Genomic DNA, 20,171 nt, shown 5'->3' on the forward strand with positions numbered 1-20,171 from the left:
GCAGAGGGCACTCTTTGAGGGTCTTTGATCCAGAAACATTCAGAAAGATTGTGATGGTCCTCTACACACACACACGCACGCACGTGCATGCACGCTGACACGGGGGCGCACATGAGCCAGTGGGCTTGAGTCTTCAGCCCACAAATTTCTTCCACGTTGACGATGGCCACATCCATAGTCGGTGAGGTGGTTAGCGAAAGGACGGATACCCACTTTACAGACTAGGAAGCTGAGGCCCAGGAAGAGCAGCGATTTGCTCAGAAGCAAATAAAGGCGATAGAGCTGAAATTCAAACCCAGGACCCCTACATCCTAGCTTCCAATCCTTCTCTGTTTCACCACAGCTGGGATTTGAGCCCAGAAGGCGTCTCAGAGCAAGCGGGAGGGGGGGGGGATTGAATTCACGCCCCGCTACCCACCCCATGGGGTCGCCCCAAAGCCCCGCCTCCCCTTGAACGGTCGCTGGGGAGAAGGGAGAAAGCGGCCACAGCGTGTCTCTTTAATGCGCGCCCCGGAGGCCCAGCGCGCCCCCGCCACTATAACTGGAGTGCATGGAGCGGGCTGCGCTCAGAGGAAGAAGGGCGGGCGCTGGGCACCCGTTGACCGACTTTTCCAAGTGTGATCAGCGCCCGTCCGGCCCACGTCCCGCCTCCATGGATCCGCCCGGGGGCACCCACAGCTGAGGACCCGACGCCCGCCCGCCCGGCTCTCGACCGAGTGGCACCCCGCCGCCCCAAAGGGACCCCCGCGGGCTGTGCAGGCTCCCCGCGCCTCTTACCGCAGCGCTCGCCGTCGGGCGAGGGCTCCGCCGCCGCCACGCCTCGTGCCTCGCGCTGCCCACCCCATGCTGGTGCACACTTACCCCGCCATGGTGAGTAGTCTCGGGGCCCGGGATCCGGGACCCCGAGTGCTGGACCTGCCGGACCTCCACCTCCAACGAAACCTCGGAGGGAGGGGGCCACAGGGACTCGGCCAGCGGCGGACCGTGCGGGTGCGCGCGCGCGAGACCGCTGTCCCAGCCCGAGGCTCCGGCGCCCGCGGGCCACCCTGGGACAGACCTCAGGCCCCCCGACGCGGGCAGGACGGCAGCCGCGAGCTGAGGAGGGTCCTCTAGGGCCGAGGTCCTTTCAGCTGCCAGCGGGCCGCCTAACGCGCCCCTCTCCTTCCCCAGGAGCGCCCCGACGGGCTGGGCGCAGCGACTGGCGGGGCCCGCCTGTCGTCCCTGCCCCAGGCGGCCTACGGGCCGGCGCCGCCACTCTGCCACACGCCGGCCGCCGCCGCCGTTGACTTCCAGCCGCCCTACTTCCCGCCGCCCTACCCGCAGCCGCCACTGCCCTACGGCCAGGCGCCCGACGCCGCTGCCGCCTTTCCCCACCTGGCCGGGGACCCGTACGGCGGCCTGGCACCCCTGGCACAGCCGCAGCCTCCCCAGGCCGCCTGGGCCGCGCCCCGCGCCGCCGCCCGCGCCCACGAAGAGCCACCCGGCCTGCTGGCGCCGCCCGCCCGCGCTCTGGGCCTCGACCCGCGCCGCGACTACGCCGCCGCCGTGCCCCGGCTCCTGCAAGGCCTGGCCGACGGGGCGCACGGCCTGGCCGACGCGCCCCTCGGCCTCCCAGGGCTGGCGGCGCCGCCCGGCCTAGAGGACCTGCAGGTGAGGCCCGAACGGTCCGGGATGGGCCAGGACCGGCCGCGGTGATTTAGGACTTTGGCTGGAGGCACGGTGATGAAGGCGGGCGCCCGACGTTTCTCTCAGCCTGCGACTTCTCACTCCGAGGATGAGTCCCACGTCTGGGTTAGATGCTGCCTGGCCATTAAGGCGTCCTGGCACCGACTCACTGCACGGTGCTGGGATGGCGGCAACCCTCGGTGGAGTAAATGGGCAGGGGTTTCGACCACTCCTCTCGCTCTCCGCTGGGCGGCGTGGGGCATCTGAGCCCCCGCTGGGGCAGCCTGTGCCCCCGGAGAGAAGCAGAGGATTTGCCTGTCCAAGGTTCAAAATTCCCCTTTCACATGGCATGGCGAGGTATCCAGGGCTCCAGCTGCACGGCAGTCCTGGTCCTGCGGGTCACCCCAAGCGTAGGTGGTGAGCAGAGGGCAGAGCAGACAGGACCAGGACCAGGGACTGCAGGAGCTTGGGAAGTGACAGGGGACTAGGTCCACAAGCACCCTTACCACTGCCTCTCCTATTTGCAGGCCATGGATGAGCCGGGAATGAGCCTTCTGGACCAGTCTGTGATCAAGAAAGGTAAGGAACAGCGTGCATCTGCCAGGGCAGAACTGGGCCCCCCACCCCATTCCCCAGGGTGGAGACCCATTTCCTTCCCCGTGGAGTTTGCCTCCTATGTGTCGCTGGGTTCAATGGCCAGCGGACCCTCTTACTAGTCCATTAGGGGGGCAGCAAAGGCTGGGGTTCTGGCCAGAGCCTGGGCAGCTGGGCAGGTTGGCATGTTGGCCCCAGAGCCTGCAGCCTGGGGTGGGCTGGGCCTATCTTGCTCACTCTGCTCCCCAGGCCACCCATGCCCCACAAAGGGGCTTGGCCTCTTCCTATGAAGGGGAGGGCACTTTGGATCTGGAGTTAATTTGCAGAACAAGTTAAACTACTTTCCTGTTTCCTAAGAGGTGGGAATGGGAATGCCATTCCCATGGGTTTCATTAAATTATTTCCTCATTACAGAGCCTTACCATTTCCTAGCCTGGCAAGCGTTCCTGTCCAGCAGGGCCTTGGGGTCGATTAGGGGGTGGGAGAAACTCGAGTTTCCCTGAAGAGTCTTCTCTTCTTTCAGGAGCCTCTTTACACATTTAGAGTTATATGAGTTGGTGTGTGAATATCCTCAGTTAGTCTGAGTGCAGGAGGGCCAAGGCCTGCCTGCTCCTGGATGTGAGTTCAGGGTCCTGTACATGTCTATATGTTTCTTTCCTAGGTGTCTTCCTGGTATTTCTTGGTGTGTAACTGTGACTGTTGCTAAGTGTGTGATGTGTGCCCACTAGGTTAGTGTATATTTCTGAGTGTTTGGGGGTCTCTATGTGTGTATCAAGGTCTTTGTTGTGTCCTGGAATTTGTTTGTTTGTTTGTTTGTTTGTTTTTGGTGCTGAGGATCTCTAAGCATATGAGGATCACCCCCTGTATGTTTTGGTGGGTGTTTGTGTCTCTGCACTGGTAAAAGTCAGGGGTGTGAGACATGCCCTCCAGTGGATTTTCCTGCTTGGGGGACCGGGTTCTGGATGTGCCAGGAAAAGGTGAGAAAGAGAGAGAAAGAGACAGAGAGTCAGAGGGGTACAGGCTTTGGGTGGGCTCCTTAGATTTGGGGTGGGTGTCCTGGGAGGAATTCTATGAAGCCTGCAGTGCCTGGGGCAGGTGCTGCTCCTGTGGGATTTGGCTCCAGTTGTTTTTCAAAAGAAAGAATTCAACCCCAGGCTTGCTTTGCCCTCCCGTGTTGGGGGCTGGAGTGGGATTGGGGGCTGGGGGCTGGACTTCCAGGAGTTGGGGCTGGGTTACCAGGGGCTGGGAGTTAGTTGGACAACCTAGAGTATGGAGGGTGAGGGGGTGGGGGAGGGAAGATGAAGGGACAGGCTTCCAGGAACTTAGGTGGAGAGGACCCCGGGAACCCCCGCTTCCTGGAGCAGGAGCTGAGGTCGCAGGCGCTGCGTTGGTTTAGTGGACTTTTTGGAACCCGTCGGAAGTAAGAGCTCGGTCTGCAGTTGGCAAGAAGAGCCTGTCGCTGGGCCCCCAGTTCCCGACTTCTGCCCAGGCTGGAGAGCCTGGGGGGATGGGGCTAGGCACACTGACTCCCTCGGGGAGGCCAGCCCCCCGCGTTTTGGGAAGGAACTCGGGATCCTCTGCCCTGGGGAAGGGTAGAAGGATCAGCTGGGGCTCTGAGTACCTTAAACCCCAATCCACAAGCAGGTCAAGGAAACTGGCTGCAAGGAGGAACTGGAATTGCCCCGAGTTGGTTTCTCTCAAAGGACATCAGCTGCCATAAATTGCGGGTCCTTGGTGTGCGCCGGAATCCCCGACGGCGGTCCTAAGACCGCAGTGAGTGCGGCCGGATTGTCCAGAGGGGCTGCCCGCTGGGCCTCGCGGGGAAGATGTGGGCGCTGGTGCCGCGCCAGACGTCGGGGCCGGGGGCGCGCACACCCGCCGCACCGCAGTGCCAGCCTGTCGGTGGGAGAGCGCAGCGAGGTGGAGCGCGGCGACCTGAGCGCCCCACTCCGGACGACGGGTCACACGGCCGGGAGCGCTGCAGCATAGGGAGAGGGGTGAGAGCCGGGGACCCCTGCGGAGGGGAGGGCCCGGTTCCGTAGCCGCGAGCTTGGCCTTGGGCCCGCGCGCCGCGCCTTTGGGGAGGAGAGAGGGTCAGTGCCGGCGCTTTCGAGCTTTGCAAAAGCCGAGGCAGAGCTGGTCCCGGAGGTCCTGACCTAAGCGGCTGCCTAGGCAGGTGACGGCGCGGAGCCCCTGTGGCTAAGCAGGCGGCCGGGCTTAGAGCCCTGCGCGCAGCGGGCACTTTTCGCCAGGGACTTCCGCTGTCGCTGCGGGACTCCGGGGGGGGGGGGGGTGGGCGTGGATTTGCGCCCTTCTTCGCCCTCAGGCCCTACCGATGACATCGGGAGCCCCTGTAATATCTTGAAGACCTCTGACACCCGCCGCGGGTGGTGGGGGCCCACCGGCCTGCCTGGGCCTTGGAATTACAGAAAGTCATTCTTGGCTGGCTGACGCATCAGATTCCTCCAGCTCCTCCCGGCCCTGGAGGGAGCGGCAGCTGTGTCGCGGGCAGTTGAGATCCTGGGTGCGAAACGGAGGCAACCCCAGCCCTACCCCAGAAGCAGCCTTCCAACCACAGGGTATCGCCGGGTAGGGGAGCCTGGAAGCTCCCGAGAGCCCAGACCCTGGTTGTAAAACTTTGGCTACTCTAGGTACTTGTCCTGGAGGGGAGGGAAGCGAAGCCTCCGCCCCCATCACACACTTCCCGGTCTGCTGCCCCTTGCAGCCAGGGTGTGGGTCCGGGGGTGGCAGACGGAGCCGAGGCCGACCCAAGGAGAAGCGAAGAGCCCTCCATTTTCTGCCCATGTTTGTCACCTACAGTATTGCAATCTTTCCTAGGGGCACAGAAAGCAGGCGGGACTGGTGGGGGAGACAGACCTGGATGGGAACATTCTCTAGCGGAGAAAGGTAGTGAGGGGGATCTCTACTGGTGGCTTGGGAGCTTAGAGGAGGAGCACTGAGTGTCTGAGGCTGGGGGGCTTCCTACAGGAGAGGTTAGGATGGGTCTCCCTAGGTGCATGCGTGTTTGTTGAATGAATGAGCGATGGGTTTTGAAGTCTGAGTGCACTGGGAGAGAGGGTGTACAAAGGGCTACGATATTTTCACCACACTAGGCACAGCATGTGCAAATGCCCTCCACTGTGGAAAAAGCCAGACAGGTTAAAAAGGTTGAAATCTGCGGGGTTTCTACAGCCACAGCTGGAGGGGAGTGGTTAAAATGAGAATTAAGATACATACCTCCTCCCCACCAGGAGAGTGGGTGGTTGCCTAGTTGAGGGTGGGCTCTGTGGTCCAATCTCTCTCAGGGTCTCCAGGGCAGGGGCTGAGGTAAATAGCCACCCTCTCCTCTGCTCTCCTTGGCTCTTGGGAAGGAAAGGGAGGGGGAGGGTCTGGACTTCCAAGTGCATCTCTACAGGGCCAGGCCTAGGGTGAGGTAAGTGAACTACTCACCTCTGAGGCAAGGTGTAGATAAATAATATATCTCAATGCAATAATTTAAAATAAGAGGTATTGCCAAAAATCCATGATAAACAAAAATCCGAGTTTTGCATAAAGACAGGATCTGATCTGGCACTTCTGCATTCCTGCCTCACTCGCCTTCCAGGCCTCTGCCCCAGAAAGAGACTGAAAAACCAGTGCCCATGCAGACAGAGTTTGGATAGTAGCTGAGGGCCACATCATAAGTCAATCAGGTGTCAATACACTCCCCCCTGTGTGAAGTGAAGGTTAGCCCGAAGGAAACAGCCACCCAGGGGAGATGAGGAGGCTCTGGTGGGCTGGGAGGGGCGTCGATACCCCTCCTGTCTACCTTTCTCCAGCTGTACCCCACTCATGGGGACCAGTATACCCTAAGTGTGGGCCAAGGAGCCACATACATCAGAATCTCTTGGAGATGCTTATTTAAAAATGCAGATTTCCGGGGCGGCTGGGTGGCTCCGTGGGTTAAGCAGTTAAGCATCCATCTTTGGCTCAGGTCATGATCTCACAGTTTGTGAGTTCAAGCCCCCGCATCGGGCTCTGTGCCGACAGCTCGGAGCCTGGAGCCTGTTTCAGATTCTGTGTCTCCCTCTCTCCCTGCCCCTCCCCTGCTTGCAGTCTGTCTCTCTCAAAAATAAACAAACATTAAAAAAATTTTTTTAATGCAGATTTCCTGGGCACCACTCCACACCTGTTGAGTGAGAGTCTGTGGAAGTGTGGCCCTGGAACTTGCACTTTTTAACAGATTTGTTGAAGTAAAACTTACATACCTAAAATTCACCCATTTAAGAGTAAAATTTGATGATTTTTAGTAAATTTATGGACTTGTGTAGCCATTATCACAATCTGCCTTTTTTTTTAAGTTCATTTATTTGAGAGAGAGAGAGAGAGAGAGAGAGAGAGAGAGAGAGAGAGAATGCTAGTGGGGAAGGGGCAGAGAGAGGGGGACAGAGAAGATCTGAAGTGGACTCTGCACTGACAGCAAGGAGCCTGATGTGGGGCTTGAACTCACCATCCAAACTGTAAGATCATCTTGACTTGAGCCCAAGTCAAGAGTCAGAGGCTCAACAAACTTAGCTACCCAGGTGGCCCCACAATCCATCTTAAGACATTTCCATCACCCTCCCCAAAATTCCCTCATTCCCGTTTGTAGTTAATTCTTATTCTCACCTCAAGCCTTAGGCAACCACTGATCTTTCTTTCTATAAATTTCCCTATCCTGGACATGATATATCAAAGGAATATATAAATATGCAAACGGTGCATCAAGCTTCTTTTACTAAACATAATGTTTTTGAGGTTCATCCGTGTCATAGCAGGTGAGAGTAGTTGAGAGTAGTTGGTTTCTTCTCGCGTTGCTGAGCTGTACTCCATTGCACGGAGGAAACACATTTCATGTATCCATTCATCAGTTGACACTTGGATTATTTCCACTTTTTGGCTACTATGAATAATGCTGCTGTGATCATTCATATGCATGTCTTTGTGTGGACATATGTTTTCATCCCTCTTAGGTAAATTCCTAGGAATGAAATTGCTGGATGTTATGGTAAGTTTGTATTTCATTTTCTGAGAGACTGGCATGCCATTTTCTAAGGGGGCTCTTCTGTTCTACATTTCCACTAGCAACGTGGGAGGGTTCCAGTTTCTCCACATCTTCACCTACACCTGATTGACTTATAATAGCCATCCTAGTGTACTTCAGTATAGTTTTAACTTGCATTTCCCTAATGACTAACGATGTTGAGCACTTTTTCACGTGCTTACTAGCCATTCATGTATCATTTTTAGTGATATCTATTCACATATTGTGACCATTTTCCAGTTGGGTTGGTTATCTTATTATGGAGTTACAAGGCTTCTTTACATATTTTGGATTGTCATCCTTGATCAGATATGTGATTTGCAAATATTTTCTTCAAGTTTATGGCTTGTCTTTTAATTTTCCTAATAGTATCTTTTTTTTAATTTTTAAAAAATGTTTTATTAATTTTTGAGCGAGAGAAACAGAGTCCAAGTTGGCGGTGGGCAGAGAGAGAGAGAGACACAGAATCCAAAGCAGGCTCCAGGCTCTGAGCTGTCAGCACAGAGCCTGACATGGGGCTTGAACCCACGAGCTGCGAGATCATGACCTGTGCTGAAGTTGGACACTTAACCAACTGAGCCACCCAGGTTCTCCCTTAATAATGTCTTTTGAGGTGCAAAAATTTTTAATTTTACTGAGTCCACTTTATTTTCTTTTATGGATCATGCTTTTTAGGGTTGTATCCAGGAACTCGTTTCCCAGCAAAAAGATTTTTCTCCTATGTTTTCTTCTAGACGGAATTGAAATTTTAACCAGCCTTCTGGGAGAATCTGTTGCACACTCCCCACATTCAGTGGTCAGACAGTATCTACCACCTGTGGATGGAGTGTGTAGACAGGTGTGAGTCTTGTCTGACACGTTGAACAACTAGGTGCTCTTGTGTCTGTAGTAGGAGTGTGTGTGTGTGTGTAAATGGCTTCTGCTTGTGTGATGGGGGTGGGTGTGGGGTGGGACACCATGAATATACCACTTCAGCCTCGGGAGTCACTGTGGTGCGGGAGGCAAACACCCGTGTCCCTGCTTTGCAGTCTGTGCTAGTTTAATTCTTACCTCCATGACTGTCCCTTTCTCATGCCACCCCCTTCCTAACCTTGGGTTCCGTCCTTCTTGACATTTTTGAGGGAAGAAGCTCTGAGGACAAGTGGGGGGAAGCAGCAAAGTCTGTCATTCACATACACAAACACACGTCCACCTGTCATGCACCTACACTTAGCAGCACCTGTATTTGCATAAATCCAGCATACACTCTGTTTAACTGTATCAACAGGAGCAAAAGCACTCCCAGATATCCATATGCATGGTGCCACATTCCTACAACACTCAGGAGGGCAGAAACTATGTCTGTGTGTACAGCTGGGGATTAGCGCTCCTTCAGTGAGTAGGTGCACACATGCACAACCTTGCTCCTTGCTCTGTCCGTGACAGGCATCATGGTTTGTGTAGAGTCATTTGAGACACACGTATGCTCACATATGTCCCTATTTGCACATGCACAAACAGCCCCACACAGCCTCGGTCTCCCTCCTGTCTTATGGGGCCTGGCCTCAGGGAGCCCCTCGTTTGAATAGAAGTTGGGATGGAGGAGGTTGCTGGAGGAGAGAATTTTCTGTTCCTTCTGACTACTCCCTCTGGCTAGGGGTCATGGGAGGGAGGATAGTCATTCTGCCCTTCTTTTTATTTTTAACTTATTAATTTGTAGGTTTTTTTTTTTAAGTCAAGCTTGAGGTATAAGTAACCTTATGTGTACATTTCTCTGAATTTCGACAAATATAAACATATACTCATATAACTACCACAATATGATATAGAATAGTTCCATCACCCCCAAAAAAGTCCCCTCAAGGCAGAGGGACAGAGGTGAAGAGGGAGCCTGTGCACAGGCCTGGGAGACACTGGGGCGGGAGGTGGGGATGGCTGTGGTTGCCTGTCCCGTGTCCATGTGTCTGTTGAGTTAGGACATCTTTGCTCCGCACTCTGGGAGGGGACTCAGCTTAGGAAAAGGTCAGCGAGGCAGGATCAGAGCCTGTTTCTAATTAAAATGTTGATATTTTGTCACCAGGGCTTTTTTACATTAATTCATATTTTTTAAAAGATTGGATTAAAGTACCGTTTATCACGCTTGCTGAGTTTTTGGTGCCCCCTTAAATTTTGCTCCCAAGGCGAGTGCCTTACTAGCCTCACCCTAGTTGGTCCTGCTCTGGGGACAGGGAACAGCACACAGGGAACAGAGTGTGTGCTGTTCATTCTCCCTACATCCACTACCACCACCACCACCACCCCAACCTCCACCCTTTTCCACCTCTCCCTCATCTCTTGGCCCCTCCTTGGTGCCTGAGTGGGGACCCCAGGAGGAAGGGCACTTTTACTACCAATCACTAACAAAGGGATGAGGCTCTCCCAGCGCCCACCCTCTCCCCCAATCTGGGCTGTGGGCCATCACTCTTTTTCCCATTTCAGGTTTCAAGGGCCCTTGCTCCACTCATTTATCCCACATTCACTGATGCCCATTTATGCCAAGACCCTGCCCTCAAGGCACTGCTGGCTGGGAGGGAAGACAGCTGTGGAAGCAGACACGAAGGTTCAGTGTGGTAAGGTCAGGGCTGGAGGGAGACAGGGGGCTGGGGTCGTGGGGCCAGGAAGCTATGCCCTGGGGATGGTGCCCACACTGACACTTGGGAAGGAGGAGGCCTGCTGGGGGTGGGCGTGGGAGTGGGGGTGGGGATGGACAGTGAGCAGTTCTGTGGGGCTCAAAGAGCTCACACGCTGATGGTCCCCCATCCCAGGTGGCACTTCACTGTGTTCCATGCAGCTTGTGCTGGGTTTTTAAATTTCTGAATTGGTCATCAGGGTCCAAAGGCCCAGAGATTCCACATAGAAATCCAGAATCCTGGTTTCATCAGCAAACAAACCAACCCGGAGTTCTGGCACTGTTGGTGTGTCCTGAGGGGTAACCCTCAGCCAAGTAGCGGCTTTCCACAGGGCGCCCCCGGTCCCCCGCACCTTGCTTCCTTGTTACCTGTTGTGCTCCCTCTTTGAAGTCTAGAGCTGCGCTGTCCACTGTGGGAGCCACCAGGCTCATGTGGCTATTGGGCACCTTAAATGTGGCTAGTCCAAATTAAGATGGTCTATAAATGCAAAACACACATTGAATTTTGAAGACTAAGTACAAGGAAAGAAGGTAAAATGGCTCATTAATAATTTTCAAATAGTGATTACGTGTTTCCGTGCTAGTATTTTTGACACATGGGGGAAAATAAAATATATTAAAATTGACCTCACATGTTTTCTTTTTACTTAAAAACATTTTTTAGAGATAAGAGTGTGAGCGGGGGAGGGGCAAAGAGAGAAGGAGACACAGAATCCAAAGCAGCTCCAGGCTCTGAGCTGTCAGCACAGAGCCCACACGGGGCTCGAACCCACGAACTGTGAGATCATGACCTGAGCTGAAGTCAGAGCCTAACTGACTGAGCCACCCAGGCACCTCTCTTTTCACTTTTTTTAAAATGGGTACTAGGAAACTTGAATTTATATATGTGGCTCACAGTATATTTCTGTTGATCAGTGTGGGTTAAGAGCCTAGAGGACAACTGTGGAACCAGGCAAGAGGGGCAGGCAGCAGCCAGAACACCAAGAGGGTGTTATATGGAAGGCACTATGATTAAGGATGTGAACTTTGGAGTCTGTGATCAGAGTTCAAGACCCATTTCTGCTCCCTACTTGCTGTACCATCCATTCAAACCTCCTGAACTCTTAGTTTCTTCAGTTTGGAATGGGGATGGGTAATAGTATCTACCTCACAGAGCTGTCCACTTGGTATACAGTTGGCACTCATGATAGGCGACATCATTCTGCCTGCTATGACGCTGGCACTTGATTCACAGGGAAGTGATGGGCACTGATGGGTTTTAGTCTGGAGGTCAATGTGTTTCGGAAAGATCCCTCTGAAGCAGGGCAGGGAGACCAGAACAGAGCTGTGCCAAATTTGGGGCAGGAAGTGAGTGAGCGTCTGTGCACCTGTGGAGAAGTGACTGCATCCAGGGCCCAGTGGGAAAATGAGAGCCTTAGGGCAAAGTGACGGACAGAATGTGGTGGGAGAGGGCAGTGTGGAGGCACCACTGAGGCTTCTGGCTGGGGGCCTGGTGGAAGGTGGGAATGCACATCCAGAGACAGAAGAGCTGGAGGGGCTCTGCCAGGCCGGGAACCGGTCAGCCTTGCTTACCTCTGGGTTCCCTGGCACACAGTGCTCGGCAAATATTTGCTGAATGGCTGAGGGCTAAGAGTGCTGCCTTTGAGACCACAGTCCAGGGCTTGCTACTGGTTCTCAGTCTAGCAGCTGTGTGATCTCAGGCACACTGCTTCACCTCTCTGGGCTCCAGTCTCCTCATCTATAAAATGGGAATAGTAAACATAGCCCCCTCATGGATTTTTCTGAGGATTCAGTGAAGTTATCCATGTGAGCACATAGCATAGTGAGTGTTCAGTTAACTGTTGGCCCCAGGCTTCCCACTAATCCACACACACCCCAAACCCACACACAAGGACCACTGTCTCTCCCAAGGCTCTCACTTCCTTGGAGGAAGAGAAGCCCAAGTGGAAGCAAGTATTTCGATTATTTTCTCTTCCACTTGAGGCTAAGCAAGAGCATGGAGGAAGAACTTTCTTTCTGAGCCAAGAGCATCTAAGTGGGTTTGAGAAAAGAGTCCCTTCTCTGTCCTACATAGATTAGTCGATAGTTTTTGGGAAAGGGGCTGTGGAGTGTATCTCTTTATTCTTGTCTCCTTGAGCATCCCATAGTGACTTGGTAGGGATGGGGACAGCGTCAGAGGCCTAATGGGAGCATAACATTCCTGCTCCTGGCATGTGGGAGTCCAAAGTCTCCAGGCCTTCACTGGTCTGAGGGTGGAATGTGGGGATCACAAGCAGGCAGGGGAAGCTGGGGACTCCTTTCGTTTGTGCAGACCTAGCTGGGCCCTGCTGCAGTGACTCAGGGAGCCTGTCTCTGTATTTCCAACCTTCTCTTTGGTTGCACCTGCCCAGACTCCAGGACTCTGCAGAAGCTTTTTGAGTTTTAATAAGGAACCAGCCTCGCTCAGCAAAGGAACGCAGGTTCAGGACCCAGGCAATTCCAGATTCAATTTCCACCACCCATTAGCTGAGTGGACTCGAGTGAATCACGTTAACCTCAGTGTGCCCCAGTCTCTTCTTTTGGGAAGCAGGGACAGTAGGATAGCCCTCAAGCGCTGCGATGTTTAGACTCAGCTGTGTGCCTGCATGTGGCATGGTGCCCAGCACACAGTCAGTGCTTCCTCGACTCTCCCACTGCACAGCTGCCTAGAGCCGGTGCCCTGTGGTCCCTGGCTCAGTGTTTCTCTCTCCCTTGCTCTTGCTTCTGTTCTGCAGTTCCCATCCCCTGCAAAGCCAGCAGCCTCTCGGCCCTCTCACTGGCCAAAGACAGCCTGGTTGGTGGCATCACGAACCCCAGTGAGGTCTTCTGCTCCGTGCCAGGCCGGCTCTCTCTGCTCAGCTCGACATCCAAGTACAAGGTGACGGTGGGGGAGGTCCAGCGGCGGCTCTCACCTCCCGAGTGCCTCAATGCCTCCCTCCTGGGCGGTGTCCTTCGCAGGTAGGACAGTCAGCCCACAGTTCCCTGTCCAAATCCGAGGTCATTTCACACCTCCTTAGGGGAGCACAGAGGGGCCAGTCTCACCCCAGGCCACAGCCTCATCTCCATTTCTGCCTCCTTGGGGAATTGTGCCTGTTCTGGGGGGCAGGCCCAGGTCCCCAGCAGCTCCTACAGGTCTGTGGGCTTGGGGGTGGAGGTGGGGAAAGATGCCTGGTCACAGAGAAGGGATGGAGGGCTTAACCATTTTGGGCAGAACAGACAAGGCTGGGTCTGGAGAAGAGAAAATGCCGTCTTCATCCCCTGCCCCAAGGAAGGGACGCCCCATTCCCTGTGGAGCATGGACCTCTCTGGTGTGTTTGTGTTTTGAAGTCCATGGTCTGTCTTCATAGCTTGGTGTCTGTCCCTCTCTGTGCACATCCTTGTGCCTGGGGAGAGTATTTGTGCTTCAGGGCTGGGAGTTTTGATGTGTCTGAGGACAGTGTGTGTGTGTGTGTGTGTGTGTGTGTGTGTGTGTGTGTGTGTGTGTGTATGGGGGACAGCCAGAAGTATATGTTCTCATGAGTGTGGGTTTCCTGTGTTACTTCTAGTGGGGTGTGTTGGCTGGAGTGTGTCCTGCTCTGTGTGTGATTGCACATGCTTCTGGAGGTAGACATATGTGTGTTTACAGGTCTGTAGCTCTGTGTGGAGGCTGCATTTGTGCACATGTGGGCGTATCTCTATTCTTGGTCTCTTTGAGCACCCCAGAGAGGCTTGTATGAGTCCATGACTGTCAGTACATATGTCCCTGGGATCCTGGCTTGGTGTGAACATGTGTTTCTGTGTCCCTGAGTGTCTAAGTCTGCGTGTGTCTGCATATGCCTGACTCTGTGGCTATGTGTGTGTGTCGTTATTGCCCTGGGTGTATGTTCATTTGTGTGTGTTTATATATGTGTCCCTGGGTGACTGTGTGTCCCTATGTCTCTCTGTGTGCATGTTCTGCACATGGGTCTGTGTGTCCCTGGGTATCTGTGTATGGCTCAGCTTGTATGCTAAAGTGGGGAAAAAGGACCCCAAGATTCTGGCCTACCCTTCCCCACCCCAGGCCATCCCTGCTGTTGAGAGGATTGGAGAGATATGAGTGGCTCTTACAGCAGGGTGCTAGACCCCCCCCACCCCCATCTTGGCTGCAAAGCCAGTGAGGTTAGGAAGATATTGGGAAGAGGCTGAGAGAGGCCCCTGAACATCCCCAGGGCCAGACCCAAGCCTTGGCACAGGCTGTTGGAGGCAGAAAGGGCCTGTTGGGATCACTTAGACATACGCTTCTTTCTTGTCTTCATAGTGTCTGTTTGTCTCTCTCCCCTGTGCATGTCAAGGGCCAAGTCCAAGAATGGAGGCCGCTGCCTGCGTGAACGGCTAGAGAAGATTGGGCTCAATTTGCCAGCTGGCCGTCGCAAGGCCGCCAATGTGACACTTCTGACTTCACTGGTGGAGGGTGAGTGAGGCCTGAGGATGGGTGTCAGTGTGAGCATGAGGGGAACTATGTCACCCAGTGTGACAGCGTGTGGCTGTCCCTGAGACAAGAGGGTGTGTCATGTATGAGTAAGGGGTGTGTGTGATACATGTGTACAGTCTTTATGCGCATGGGCATGCATACACATGCAGGTGCATGGGGGTGAGGTGGGGGTAGGGGAGGCGTGGCCAGTGTTTGGAGGTGGTAAAGGGATGAGGGGATAAGAGTCCCTTCCCTGGACGTTGACAACTCTGGGCTCGATCATCTCGAGCCCAGGCTCTGGGATACATGGTGGCCTCAGCTGCCACCCCTGAGCTCAGAGCCCATCCTCCACAGCCCCAAGAGCAACGGGATTAGGTCTGAGGCTGCTCTGGGAGGGAAACCATAGGAAGTATCTATAGAAGCAGGATGGGGCAGAATAGCCCCTGGCCAGGGGGTCTGAGGTCCAAGGCTGTGCTCCAGGCTCAGAGGTACACCTGGCTGTAGTGACAGCTCATTGCTCTGCCTCTCCTCCCCGCAGGAGAGGCCGTGCACCTGGCCCGAGACTTTGGCTACGTCTGTGAGACTGAGTTCCCAGCCAAGGCAGCTGCCGAGTACCTGTGCCGACAGCACGCTGACCCCGGGGAACTGCACAGCCGCAAGAGCATGCTGCTGGCCGCCAAGTGAGTGAGGGCGCCACGCATGGGTGCTTTGGGGCACCATGCACAGGCTGTCATGGGCGCCATGCATAGGCACGTGTAGGTGCAATGCAGACACAAACACCAAGCATGGGTGCACTGGACACCACTCACATGTACACATGATGTGCAAGTGGCCCCACAGGGACACACGTGGACACGTGAACATTTCTGGGTTCTATGCATCAGCAAAAATGGTGTCACAGACAGGCTTACATAGGCCCATGTGTGCGTCCCACACGTCCATACACTGCCCCATGGCATCACCAGCCCCAGTCCCAACATGGTGGTCTTGCTTCCCCTGCCTGAGCCTTGCCCATAGGCCCTTTTGCTCCGGTGACTTCCCTCAGGGCACCAAGACATACCGAGCTGCAAATTGACCCTCTCTTGTCCTTGCTTCACACCTGACCCCTCTGCAAATCCCCTTGGTGGCTCCCTCACCACCACTCACATGCTACAACCTCAACTCTGGTCTCCTAATCTCACTCCTAGACCTCATCCCAGTGCCCAACCATTCCCTCAGATTTCCTGCACGTGCACTGCTCCTCTGCATGAGAACCTTCAATGCCCACCCCACCCCCCCGCCCCAGCTACTGCATTGATTTTCAAACTAGGTTCTGTGCGATGCCTTAGGGCCTATTTAATGAACTGGTATTCCATTCAGATTTCATTTTTAGAAGGGTCCCATTGCAAGAAGAGGCAGAAAGAGGTAAGAAGGGTTAAGTCCAGACTCCTTTGAGGACCCTACAATCTGGCCAGCCCAAACCCCACCCACCGCAACTGACTTTCTGGCTGTATCCTGCCCTCACACCTGCTGCTTAGAACAACATCCAGTCCCCCACCTCCACTCTCCCTCCTTCAGGGCTTCTAAGGCAGAAATGGAGTCACAGACTCAAAGAACTGTTGTGTCTCCTGGGACGTTTGAGTTCATATCGTAGCTGGAGAAACATATCCAGGACAGGACTCTCCTCGCTCATTCATCAATGAACTCATCAACTCTGGGGCCTGGTCATGTGTAAAATGCTGACTGGCTTCCACGGTGAGGCAGAGGTGAGACAGGAGTTATGTTCTCCTTCCTGAGCCACATGCAGGATGCAAAGAAATGAATAGTGGCCATGAACTGGAGCTAGACTCAAATCCCAGCTTAGTCACTTGGGCAGGTCACCAAACCTATCTGAAACCAGTTTTCTTACGTGGTGAGAATGGTTAATAACAGTATGTATCTGTTGTGAGGATTAAGTGAGATGACGCATACAGTGTTCTTGGCACAGCATCTAGGCCTCAATTCATATTCACCACTAACTATTATTTTAGTTCTTCAAGGCAGATTCTGGATTGTTCCCTAATTATTTCAAAGAAAAAGCTCTGTGAAGCACTGGGTGTTTGGGATGGGAGTGGGGAAGGAATCAAGGAAAGCTTCCTGGATAAGGTAGTAGAGCTGGATTGTGAATGTGGGCAGGACATCCACAGGCAGAGATTGTAGAGTATTGGCATATGCCATTTACTAGCTGTGTGACATTGGGCAAGTCAGTTAATGTCTCCAAACCAGTTTCCTTTTCTGTAAAATGGGTATGACCATCACTTGCAGACTATTGACAGTGTCAGCAATCATAAATATATAAAAATTGCCTGCACACAGTAGGTCCTTCTCTCAGCTCAGACCTTTGTCCTCTAACCTCCACCCCTGCTTCCTCCCTCCACCAGGCAGATCTGCAAGGAGTTTGCAGATTTGATGGCTCAGGACCGCTCACCACTGGGCAACAGCCGCCCAGCACTCATCCTGGAGCCCGGAGTACAGAGTTGCCTGACACACTTTAGCCTTATCACCCATGGCTTTGGTGGGCCCGCCATCTGTGCTGCCCTTTCTGCCTTCCAGAACTACTTGCTGGAGTCACTCAAGGGGCTGGACAAGATGTTTCTAAGTGGTGCAGGCAGTGGGCATGGTGACACCAAGGCTTCAGAGAAGGATGCCAAGCACAGGAAATAAATGCTTCTTCCACTGCCTCATCCCAGAGCGTTTCCCAAGGCCTGAAATGAGGCCTTAGTTCCTGGGGGTGGGCCCGAAAGGATTAAAAGGTGGAGCTTGAATCAGGCCAGAAAGAGAACATTCATCCAGAGACCGTGGGTGAGAGGGAGAGGGGGAGGTGGCCTCTCTGCGATGGTTTGTTGGTAAGTTAAGGGCCCAGATGTCTGTCGCATGGGTGCAATTTTCTGACCCTTGATTGCTGACAAGTGCTTGGACAGGGAATTGGCATGGAGAAGCCTGGTTTTGTGGCTGAGCCCTGTGTCTCAGGGCACCTGGGCGGCGGTGGATTCTCCTAGAGGCCAAAACCTTGCTGTTTTTACTGATGGCAGGAGGGAAATTGTTAACAAACCAGAGGTGCTGAGGAGTTGGTGCCCTCATCCCAGAATCTCCTACCCCCAGAAAAGGGGTGCTGGCAGGGGGCCCCCGTGGGTTTTTTGGAACCATCCCACTCTTGGAAAGAAGTGGGCAGGAGGAAACCCCAAGGAGCAAAGATAAAGCACAAATTACAGAACTTGAATCCAGGCTGCACTTCACAGTCCTATTGCTGTTTGTCCTATTTATTTATGTATGTTGTAATTAAATTTGAAAGTTTAAAAATGTCGAGTGCAACTTATTTATCCCAATGAGTGGAGGACTCATTTCACTGTTTTCTGCTTACGCACCAAGACGTCCGGCTGGACCAGGATGGAGAGGGAGTTTTTGCTCGCAAAGGGCTGTGGGTGGGCCGGGAAGGAAGAAAGATTGTATCAGGGACCCTGAGGTTGTCATGGGGATTTTGTACTTGCTGTTGTTTCTCTTGACCCTGCAGTCCGTGTACCTCTTTGACTCTCCGATGGCTTTCTCATTCTTAATAAAACCTATTCATTGGGTATGAAACCTCCCTGTCCTTCTTCAGCCCAGGCCTGGATTGCCTCTCAAGAGAGCAAGGGGCCTCTAAGGAGGAATCACTGGAAGGGGCTGTGGGCACCTCTGTGTGAGGGGTACAGAGAGTGGGTCTATTTGCTTTGTCAGCGTCTGTTACTTCTGTGTGTGTGTGTGTGTGTGTGTGTGTGTGTGTGAATCCCAGGGCTGTACATGTACTCTTGTAACTTTGTGGGCCTGTGTGTAAATGTGTCAGTCTGGCTGTTAGGTCTGTGTGATATGTTACCATGACCATTGGTGGTGGGTCTGTATGTGTCAGCATGAATGCTCGTGACTACGTGTGTGTGCGTGCGTGCGTGTGTGTCCCCGATGCTAATTCGGCTCTTTTTGAGGATTTCATTCGCTAGGCATCTTTTCTTTCCTGTAGCCATCAGTTTCTCCATCTACACAATCATCTACTACATCACTCCCCAAAGCACTCACGTTCTAGGGTCTCTTCCCCATTTATTTCCCTTGCAGTTAAAAGTTTTTGAAAGATTGCTATACCTCTACCTCCACTTCCTCACCCCCAATTCACTCTTTAACCCACTTCAATCTGGCTTTTACCCCCACCAGTCTATCGAAATCCACTCAGCAAGGTGATCAACAGCCACAATGTCAAATCCAAAGGCCTTTTTTTCTGGACTTAGCAGCACTTGATAGGCTGACCACTTTCTCTTTTTTGAAACACTCTTCTCTGTGGCTCCCAAATTCTGGTTTTCTCCGACTTCCATGGTTCCAACTCTGGCTCGTTCTCTACTTGACCTCTGTTGGTGTTCCCTGGGGACTTCTGCCTGAACTCGAGGCTTGCATGTGAATCAGGATGTCTGATGTCTCCACTGGATTGTCTACCAGGCATCTCAAATTTATGTCCAAAATGGAGCACGTGACCAGGTTCTCAAATCTTGACCTCCTCCACAGTTTCCCTCTCAGTAAATGGTACCACTCCCCACCCAGCTGCTCAAGCTGGAAATGGAGGAGTCCTATTTCTTTCCCTACACCCAATGCATCAGGTCCATCCTCTTTTATCTCCTCTGCCACTACCCTCGTCCTCAGGACTACTGAAGTAACTTTTAACTGGTCTATTTTTACTGGTACACCTTCATACTAAGCCCTGCAATGACCTGGACTTTGTCTACCTCCAACCTTCAACTATTCTCTTCATCATTCCCTTTGCTCTAGCCACACTAGTTTCCTTTTTGTTGCTGCAATTACCACTTAGTTTTGTGCCTCAGGGTCATTGCACTCACTGTTCTCTTTGCCTGGAATGCTCTTCCCCAGTTCTTTGCAGGTGTGTCATCAGACAAAGATGCTGGGAGTTAAGGGAACATGAAGTCCAGGAAGCATCTCCTAGGGAAAGGTCCAAAGATGTGATTTCTTTTCCCAAGAAGGTTCACTGCTTCATCCCACCCATATGAAAGGAGGAATGGAGGAAAGGCTGGAAGTATGTATGCTCTGCTTTAACCAAAGCCCTGCGCCTGGCAAGAGACACTCAACCACTAAAGCTGTTTGAGACTACAGGAAGTTGAGGGGATTAAATGAAATAACAGACATATAGCACTTAAACAATGCTCAGCACGTGGTAATAAATCAATAAAAGGCTGTAAATACCTCTAAGGTGAACATGGAGGGAACCAGTTTATCATCAACCATTCAGTGCTGGACAACTTTCCCTAAGTTAACCATGTAGTCCTCACCAAGTTCTATTTTAGAGATAAAATTCTAGCTCTGAGCAACTTGACTAAGGTCAGAGAGCAAGTAAGAGGGGCTCATACAGGTCTGTCTCTTCCACCCCTCCATTCCCACTGCTCCACATGCCCTCTGCAAAGGTGCTCTCAGGTCTGAGTCAAACAAAAGTAGGTTGTCCAGCCCTACTGGCCCTAAGGCTCTTGTCGTCTAGTATATGGTCAAGATGGTAACAGTACAGAGGCAGGAGTATACTGTGGAGAACATAAGTGGCATAAGAAGCTTCTAATGAGGTCTCAGAATTTGACTCTTCCCAGTTAAGTTCTGTTTGTTGGTGATTCCACAGCAAAATATATTGTGTTTTATCCCCTGACAAACTGGGTCTACCCCTACGGAAAGTAGATGATGATTAAAGAAAAAGTATATACAGATTACATGACTTCTTTCTC

At 53.1% G+C, this 20,171-nt stretch overlaps 1 protein-coding gene across 1 annotated transcript; it reads left to right on the top strand.

The window, feature by feature from the left end:
• Window positions 1-1,149: 1,149 nt before the first annotated feature.
• Window positions 1,150-17,475, top strand: TFAP2E (transcription factor AP-2 epsilon; the record flags this gene model as incomplete). The annotated part of the gene is made up of 6 exons (XM_027058204.2): window positions 1,150-1,650; window positions 2,193-2,244; window positions 12,722-12,944; window positions 14,297-14,415; window positions 14,954-15,095; window positions 16,815-17,475. Coding segments are annotated over 6 exons (1,320 nt in total), but the record flags the coding sequence as incomplete, so codon positions are not given.
• Window positions 17,476-20,171: the final 2,696 nt, after the last annotated feature.

The sequence above is a fragment of the Acinonyx jubatus genome, chromosome C1, assembly GCF_027475565.1.
Source record: "Acinonyx jubatus isolate Ajub_Pintada_27869175 chromosome C1, VMU_Ajub_asm_v1.0, whole genome shotgun sequence".
In the NCBI taxonomy this organism is placed as follows: Eukaryota; Metazoa; Chordata; class Mammalia; order Carnivora; family Felidae; genus Acinonyx; species Acinonyx jubatus.